Source organism: Mus pahari, chromosome 9, assembly GCF_900095145.1.
Source record: "Mus pahari chromosome 9, PAHARI_EIJ_v1.1, whole genome shotgun sequence".
Taxonomy (NCBI): Eukaryota; Metazoa; Chordata; class Mammalia; order Rodentia; family Muridae; genus Mus; species Mus pahari.
In genome coordinates this window covers 85,917,018-85,926,726 of record NC_034598.1, presented here as the reverse complement: position 1 = coordinate 85,926,726, position 9,709 = coordinate 85,917,018, and the positions used below count along the sequence as shown (strand labels likewise).

At 41.0% G+C, this 9,709-nt stretch overlaps 1 protein-coding gene across 4 annotated transcripts in view; it reads right to left on the bottom strand.

Annotated features, from left to right (window-relative positions):
- The window catches only part of Ano4 (anoctamin 4), a 289,902-nt gene that overhangs the window by 12,845 nt on the left and 267,348 nt on the right, over positions 1-9,709 (bottom strand). For all 4 annotated transcript variants that reach the window (XM_021204624.1, XM_021204627.1, XM_029542512.1 and 1 more), the window contains 2 exons: positions 4,348-4,500; positions 2,864-3,011 (listed from right to left, as the gene is read on the bottom strand). In XM_021204624.1, the coding sequence (XP_021060283.1) occupies positions 2,864-3,011; positions 4,348-4,500 (301 nt within the window). The remainder of the gene's footprint in view (positions 1-2,863; positions 3,012-4,347; positions 4,501-9,709) is intronic.

Here is a 9,709-nt window from a genome sequence, read left to right as displayed (position 1 = left end):
ATCTGCTGTCACCTGAATTTTTAATCTTAGCCATTCTGACTGGTGTGAGATGGAATCTCAGGGTTGTTTTGATTTGCATTTCCCTGATGGCTAAGGATGAGAACGGACTTCTTCCCAGCAGCCTTGAATACCTGACTGCTGAGCATCCAGAATAGGAGAGTGACTCAACTTTTAATGGTCATGAAATGGACAGCAAAGATGTGAACCTTCCTTTTAAGCAGTCTGCAATCTGCTTGGGAACAGCACCAATAGAAGGGCCAGGAAGAGCATCAGGCAGACCTAAATGTGTCATCTCAGGGACAAGGGTTGTGGGAATCAAAGGACACTATGTACACAGGTGAAGGCGTCCACCAGAGAGGAGCCAAGGTAAGCTCACCCAACAGAGAGGAGGAGGTGCTGAGTGTTGTAACACAGAGCTATGGGAAGGCACAGTGACGGACTTGGGTAGAGCGTGTTTGACTTAGGTTCAATTTAAATGGAAACATGTCATTTCTACAACTGGCTTATATCACAAGTGGGATTTGACTCTAGCTGCCCAATGCACTGCAAAAGCTTACAACTGTCTAAGATTTTATGGTGCTTCTACTCTACAAGCTTTTTTATTTCTAGAGCATTTCTAAGTTGGAAAAACAGCAGAGGAAGAAGAGAAAGAGGAAAAGAAGATGATGAAGACAAAGGAGAAAAAAAATCACTGTAAAGTAGCTGGGTGCCTGCTATGACAGAGCTAAGATTCACAAAGGATAACACACACACACACACACACACACACACACACACTAATGCACACACACACACATGCACACATACTGCATACCAATCACACACCACACACACACACCACACCTATACATGAACACACACATGTACAGCCCCACACATCACACACATATACACACCACACTCCAGATACACACCCATACATACATATACCCTCACACACATACACATGCCCACACCACACACCTATCCACACACCACACAGCCATACAGGTAGACACTACACACAACCACACACACAACCATATACACTACAACCACACACACACACACACACACACACACCATATCACACAGCTACACACATACCACACACCTTCATACGCACACACACACCACACACTTTCACATTTCACATACAGTCTCCACCAATAGGGAGACACATAGACACACATAAAAACAAGAAGAATGGCCAATGGATTAGAGACAAGAGATATACTCTGGAACATTGCAGATAGCTCATAAAGAGGAAATTTGCAAAGAAAATACCCAGAGATGGACAGAGAGTCCAATAACAGGAAACCAAGGCATTGTAGGTAAATTCTAATCACCATGAACACTGCTTTAAGACTGGTAGGCTGCTAGAATTCTAAAGCTTTGATTCACTATCAACTCTACAGATTTGTTCTCTGTTCATTTTGATTCCCCCAAAACCAATCACAAGTTTCACCATAAGCAGGAGTGGGGAAGGATCAAAACACTTTATTATGGATTAAACTCAGGAGGTTTACAGTGAGATGAGCCAAAGAGTCATTTGGAGCCCTGGAGCTAAGAATAGAGAGGTCTGTGTAGGTGTGGCTCTACTTCTGTGTAGGTTCCAGCAGTTAAGGTGGAGCTTGTCCCTTTAACAATCCTCTGCTCTCTAGAGTGAGGAGAATAATGTATGTCTTCCCCAAGTCGTTTTGAGAATCAAATGCAGAACATATCTGAACGTGGCTTCAGTGAAGGGAGGCTTCTTCAGGCAAAATCAAGTAGAGACTGTTGATGGGGATTGTCATTAGGAAGTAACCCCTGGGCAGTATAATCCAAGTCTGTAGGTCTTGGTTCTAAAGAGTTGATAGGCTCATTTAAAGTTGCTAGACAATCAGTGTTTAATGGCCCCATGATTACTGTAGTAGAAGACTTCATAGGAGCCTCTTCAGATGGGTAGATTGTGAGCTCTGTCATAGCCCTCCATCATCCATGCCTTAGTGTGTGGTGGATAATGGTGACACTGGATCCCTCCAGGTTTGCTTAACTCAGGATAATTACTCCATTTGCCTACAGTGACACAGGAGCAAATTAATTTGGCTAAGACTGTAAACCAGGGGGCAGGGCTGCTTTTATTAGGTGCAGCCATAGCAGATAATTTTCTAGGCATCAAAGACCATAGGCAGACATCTAAACACCACAATTAGAGTTAGATTACTGTTGTGACTTTAGGGACTCATAGTAATGTATGCTAAGACTTTTGGCAGAGCACAGAAATAAAAGGTAGGTGGCATGTGATAGTAACAATTAGGTTTTATCTGACCACATACATTCTACTCTAACCCTCAGAACACAGGATTATGTCTTAATTAGACTGATCATAGCTAGGGAAAAACATACTCTTCACGCTACACCAATCTTTATTGAGTCCCTTCTGGGTCTTAGGTACAGGGATCCACAGTCCTCATGTGAAATTTGCAGCCTCCAGACCATGACAGTGTGAATCTCAAATAGTAATTCCCTTTTTTAAAAAATAAATTCATAACATTTCCATAACTCTATGTTATACTAGGTTGCATGCTGTTTTGTTGTTATACACATTAGGAACTCACACATTTGTGAATTTGGTGTTGGCAGGAGTCAGACAGGGAAAATAGAACCGCTGCTCTCACATTAGAAGCATCAGAAACTTGTCTGACTTGTTTGGGCTCCAACCCTTTGCTAAATGGGATGTGTTTTCTTTGGCTGAAATGTAATGACATAATTTCATTTCCCCTACCATAGGCCTTGTCTAGGCTTGTGTATCACATGCCCTGGTATAAAAAGCCTTTCTCTGTGTCCGGCAGCGTGCAATGGCTAAGAAATGGAAGTTTCATAATCATTTTCCAGCACTTACTTTTGCCCGGCTTCTCCTTGGCCTGCACAAGGTCCATATTTATAAGCATATACTAAGCGAGGGATGAAGTCAGATGTTATTGCTATGACGAATGCATTCGTAATAACAGATAGAATCCCGATGCCTTCGAGAATTCCATACCAAATTCCTGTTCAAAGAGAAAGGTGGTGTTAGTTCCTCCAGAGGTAGTAAGAATGAAAACAGCAAGGCAAATCCACCTGTGAAAGTCCTTTTTCATTTTTCCAAATGCCTCTGGCAACAAGGCATTGTTATCTGTGTTTCCAAACCGTTTGGAATGGAAGGAATTTCTGTAGGTGTGTGCATGTACCAATGTACTCATGGCTTGGGGTCAGTATCCGGCAAAGAAGTCTAGCTGCCCAGTCATTCACATACCGTCTGATAAGATCTGCACACAGTGTCAAGGCCCTAATAGACTGGACACTCCACAGTGGTAATGACCAGGTCTCTTCCGCTCACCTTTGCAGACTGTCCCTGATGTGCTGGCTCAAGCTGATGCCTAGTGAGTAAACACTTGCTTTCTTTCGACAGTAAGAGGCTACTCTGAGCAAAACGTCTACATCCAGGTCCCAGCTATGCTCGCTGGCTGCTGCCTAGCTGCCTTGTTCTCAGTACCGGATGCAGGCATGTATCAGACAGTCCCTATTCCAGTGACTCTCAAGAGTGCTACATCTCATACAGAGGAGTGCTGCATCATAACCCAAAGATCATCAAATCATATCAACATAAAGACTAAGAAATACAAACTGAAAACACCCTGGGGATAAAGGATGGCTCTTCTTCACGGTAGAATTAGTGAATAAACAGAGAAGGAATGGAGAGAATGGGTAGCCACCATTAACTGACTCAGTAGTTTTAGCCAAAGACCAAAGCCCTTCTCTGCCACTAGAGAGGCTAGGTTTTGCTTCGTGTAAGGAAAACACTGAGGAAAATGGGGGTACAGTGGGATGGAAGCAAATAGATCTATTTTTAAAAATGATGAATCAATATTTTAGATTCTAAAGTCGTATAGCAGAACTGACCAAACTAAGAACCTATTAAAGCACAAATTCATGAAGCACTGGAAATCTAAAGCCATCAGTCTGAATAGGTGGCTTTATTTCTTGCACAATATTATTTAAAACCAATATCATTGTTTTTTCTTCAAAAATTAGCCAAATCAGCTTTCATGAAACCTTGAGGATTCCTAAAGTGTGTGGCTTTAATTTTTTTAATATGTATACATGTATGTATGTATGTATGTATGTATGTTTGTATGTATGCATTGAGACAGGGTCTTACTATGTAGCCCTTGTGGCCCGAAACTCAATATGTATACCATGCAGGCTTTGAACTCACAGAGATACACCTGCCAGTGTCTCTTCAGTGCTGGGTTCGAAGGCGTGTGTCACTGGATCAGGCAAGCTTTAACATTTTTCTACAAGTTGCTTCATATCTTCAAAAAAGCCTACCTGGTCCCAACTTACCTATGTCTTTGGCTCTCGAAGCCAAAGGCCTTCTCCACTGAGTAACAAACTTATAAGCATCAAGTCGGATTTCAATGATGTTATTCAGTAAGGCCAGAAGTGGTGCTAGAGGAAAAGCTGCCACAAAGATAGTCGTGAATCCGAACTGAAGGACTAGGGAGGAAAAGGGAGAAAATGAATAATGTTAGTTTCCCATGGTTGTTTGTTTCAAAGAGACAGTAACCCAGACGTATCATTGCATCAAGTCATTTTGGGATCTATCCCATGCGCAGTCACCAAACCTTGACACTATTACTGATGCTATGTTGTGCTCACAGGCTAGCATGGCTGTCCTCTGGAAGGCTCTACCAGCAGCTGACTGAGACCGATGCAGATATTTCCAGCCAAGCATTAGACTGAGGTAGGATACCCCTATGGAAGAGTTAGGGGAAGGATTGAAGGAGCTGAAAGGGATTGCAATTCCTTAGGAAAAACAACAATATCAACTAACCTGGACCCCTCAGAGCTCACAGAGACAAAGCCACCAAACAAAGAGCATACATGGACTGGTCTGTCGCCCCCCTTTGCCCCCCATGTAGCAGAGGACAGCCTCGTCTGCTCTCAGTGGGAGAGGATGTACCTAATTCTGTAGAAATGTGATGCCCTAAGGAAGGAGGATGCTGGCAGGGGTGAGACAGGGGTGGATGGTGGGGGTGAGCAATCTCTCAGAAGCAAAGGGGAAGGGCAATAGGCTGAAGAACTCAGGGAAGGGGGATTGGGAAAGGGGACAACAGTTGGAATGTAAATAAATGAAATAATTTAATTAAAAAAGGAGAGAATAATACACCGAAGAAACCTCTCTTACAAAAAAGGCCATGAGACTAGACAAAAAGGTAATTCTTGGGCCTGAGAACAGTGAAATCTGAGAGGCAGTAAGTTTACCCCAGACCCCAATACTTTCCAAATGGAACCAGGACTTCTTGGCAGAAAGTTCGATGGCAGGTTGCAGTGGAAAAACACACAAGGAGACTGTACTGTCTTATGAAAGAGTAAAGAGATGCTTAGCAACTGATGGGGGCACATCAACAAGACAAGTGTGTAGGCACTGCCGACAGCTGAAGCTGGAGTAATGGGGCATAACCAAATCATAGTGGTACTGGATCATAACCCAAAGATTGTCAAAGTCATATCAACATAAGTACTAATAACTACAAGCTGTAAATGCACAGGGAATAAAGGGTGGCTCTTCTTCATGGTAGAATTTAATTAATAAACATAGAAGGGATGGAGAGAATGGGAAGCCACCATTAATTAAACTTTACATGGAAGAATACTACAGTAAGTGGGTAGAATGTTGAAAATAGGATAGTCGTATATTTCCAAAGCATCTCCTCGTGGAATACTTAAGATATGCTGACGTGTCACACCCTGATATGACGGTTCCTATTTTGACATTCTTCCTGCTCGTGGTCTTCTTGGGTATATACTAGATCTCTGCTAGGCGAGCTATCAGAAACATTCAACTCCAAGTTCCATCATTACTGTTTCCCACTTCTCCCTCTTTCCCACTGTCCCTACTTGACATCAGACTCTGTCTCTCCTGACGTTCACCTCTCTTCCCCACTGAATCTCTATCAGTCTGCACAGAGTCTTGGTTACAGGCTGTTGCTCATCATCTCTCAACAAGAAATGCTTCAGAAGGTTCTCACAGCCCACAGACCAACTCCTCCTTTTCTCCCTACCATTCAAAAATCTTAGTCATTCTTCCATGCAGATGTCTAAGCTTCAAGATCAAATGTCCTTCATGCTCCAGACTTGGCAAAAAAACCTTTGCTCTGGCCACTTTGAACTTATGGTCTTGTGAGTCAAACATACACATAATGTCTTTATTGATAAACTAATGAAACTCGACTCTTCTTTTAAGGTTAAGCTCAAAAGTGCCCTCTCTTGGAGATTTACAGTTCCACAGCCTCATCTGGTAGCTTCCACTGTTGCTGAGCAACACAGAGTGAATTTATTTGCACTTATGCTTTGCTCTCCCTTTTTCCTTATTTATACTTGGCTTTGTGAAAGTAGGAATGTGGGCCTCACTATGCTTCTCCTTCCCACATACACACTGCAGTGGTTTATGGATGGAAGGGATTTGTTAGGTACTAAGTTATGCTGGCTGGCTGACTGGCACATAATGACAATGAGTGGCTTGGGACAGCAAGGAAAGACAGCCCATTACCTTATGATTAAACTTATGACGATGATGCTTAGAAACATATCTATATCTAATCTATCTATATCTATACACACACACACACACACATACACACACACAGACACACATATATGTGTGTGTGTGTGTGTGTGTGTATGAATACTTCTTTAATCTGTGAAATGTATAAAAATGTATCATTTTTATGATACACTAGTAACAGTAACGTATAGAACCCTTTTGTCTTCCTGTCAGGAGCAAGATGCCCATGTCAGTATCATATGAATGGTTTTAGTATAAAAATAACCTAAATGTTTAATGATTAGAAAGGGAAATATAAAACTATCATTATTTGTAGATGATGTGGGAGAACATGTAGAAAAATGTAAAAAAAATGAATTATAATTGATATTAGCTTTCAGAAGGCTTCTTTCTTACAAGTTCAATATACAAATCAGTGATAACTTAATATAATAGCAACAAAACAGACAATAAAGGGGGGCCCTGTGTGTAGTTCAGGGCAGGAGTTTGTGGTTAAAATTAATGAGGCTCTGGGTTCAGTCATCAGGATAAAAAACAACAAAGCCCCATATTACAAACAAATAATATACAAACAGAAAAATTGTGAAGGCAACATTATGTGCAGTTGCCTAAAATGTATCAAGTTCTTAGTAATAAATCTAAAGTATGCAACCCAAAATGGTTACACTAAGACTATTGAGAAAATATATAAAGACAAATGCAGGACTATACCACCTTCAGGGACTGGACAATATACAAGTATTGTTCAAATTGTTCAAAATTCCAGGAAATATCTCAGTAAAAGTTGTTGTTGGTCTTCTTTACAATAGAAATTGGGAATGTTAATGTGGAATTCGTTGGAACTAATTTTGAAGAAGAACAAAATTGAAGATAGTATTATGAGTGGGAAGACAAGCCATCAAGCACGGAAGTCGTTTGACTTGCAACGACTTTATCTGACACATGATGGTCTCGATGTGAGATTATCCACATTTCTGTGTTTGAATATGTAGTCTATAGCTGGGAGTATTTTGATTCTTAACATTCCTAATACTATAACCCTTTAAGAGTCCCTTGTGTTGTGGTGACCCCAAACCATAACAGCTATTTTGTTGCTACTTCATAACTGTAATTTGCTACTGTAATGTATTGCAAATACCTGATATGCTGGGATATGCTGATGTGAGACCTCAAAGGGGTTACGACCCACAGGTTGAGAACCGCTGTTTTAGGCAATAGGGTGTAACTGGATGAAGTGGGCCAATGGGGGCTATGGTTAATATTTAGAGTGTGACTCTGTGTCCAGATCACCCTGTTTCCTCTTTGGATGTGATATAAACTGCCATAAACTTCTGTATCCATGGGGCTTTCTGCCACTGTATCTTATCTGGCATGATGGACTGTACCCCTCACACCAGGAACTAAAACAAACCTTCCTTTCACCGAGTTGGTCTGTGACAGACAATTTGTCACATTTGTCACAATAAGAAAATCAACTAATACATGACTCATGTCTATATGTAAATAGATGCTACAAATCACTAAGAAAAAGATATGCCTCCTACTCCCAAGACATGGGTCAGATAGAAATTTAAAGAACATAAGCATCTTTGTTTAGTGTCATTAGTTGCCAGAAACTTTCATATTAAAACCATGTTGAGATGCTACTGTATACCAGCTAGAATATTTTTCAAAAAGCCTAATAATTTAGTGAGATTAGGTGAATATGTGGCTATCTAATGTGGCATACCCTCTTCACCTGTCCTTAGAACAGGATTATTTGTGCCTAAGGGACCGGGTATGGGATGGTAATAGAACACATCACTTACAACAATTATTGGGCTGAGTTTGGCCTGGGGACAACAGTTTGCCAGCTTCTCACTTACACAGATGTGTCTGTTCTCATGTTTTAGTCTTTGAAGACCCGTCTGTATGCTTAAGATTTACCCACTTTTCAAAATCACTTTATATTGCAATTCAGTAAGTTATAGTATTTAATAATATAATAAATCCAGAAGGCAATTAGGACAAATCAAAACCAAACCAAAAGGAAGCAGGTAGATTTCCTGTCTGTCTGTGACATGCCTTATGTCAGTCCAAGATGCAGCGATACCATGGGAGCTGCAGCATCCTACCTACAAAAATGTTTCTTTTGGGGGGGCATTATTATTCATTTCCTTCTTTATGGGGGAGAGTCCATTAAGAGACTCAAAATGGTGATTTCTCTTAATGAATTGCTTTTATTAAGTTTTATTATTAATGCCCACATTGAGTTTTTCTCCAAGTTATATCATTCTGCCGTCGTATAATTGAATCTCTGAAAACATCAATAGATACTTAGGACAGAAGCAATCTAAGAAACATTAAGCATCAGTTCTATTGCTCCTTTAATTTTCAAATTCTCCCAGCCAGGATTGCTTCCTTCAGAAGTAATTCATCTTGCCCATCTCTACTTTCATTTCACCTCTACATTGGAGAGCTTAAACAGGAGATTTTCAAAAGAAGAGAATTACACACACACACACACACACACACACACACACACACACACGAGAGCATTATTATTATTTCCTCACAGGATAGATGTTGTTTAATCAAACGTGTGTTTGATTTTAAAGAAGTCGGATTCCTTAACTAAGTGTAGCCCTGCCCAAGTCAAGCATTTCTCACTTCCTGTCATTTCTCTCCCATAACAAAAATGGCTGCTCTGATGTACTTTCCATGATTCATGTCATGGCAACTATGATACTCCCTGTGCTTACACTTCCTGTCTCTGGCTCTTCCCCATTAGTCTATGCACCCTTCAGAACTGAGCACTGTGTCATATTCCCTTTGTGTGTCTGGTGCCAAGTGTAGTGTTTCCTTGGCATTGAGAAAAGCTTAGCAGATGTCTGCTGGATATGGGAGTCAATCACTCTGAGTGATGATTTTTCTATCTCTTTTTTTGATGCATGTTATTTTCCAGCATTTATTTTCCAGTGGATTCAGTTCCATAATGAGACAGAGTATGGTTGTTGGGCATAGGAGGAGGTCTTTGGGCTACAGGGTAGAGACTTCGTGAAAGGGTTAATTTGTGTGTGTGTGTGTGTGTGTGTGTGTGAGAGAGAGAGAGAGAGAGAGAGAGAGAGAGAGAGAGAGAGAGAGAGAGAGAGAGAGAGA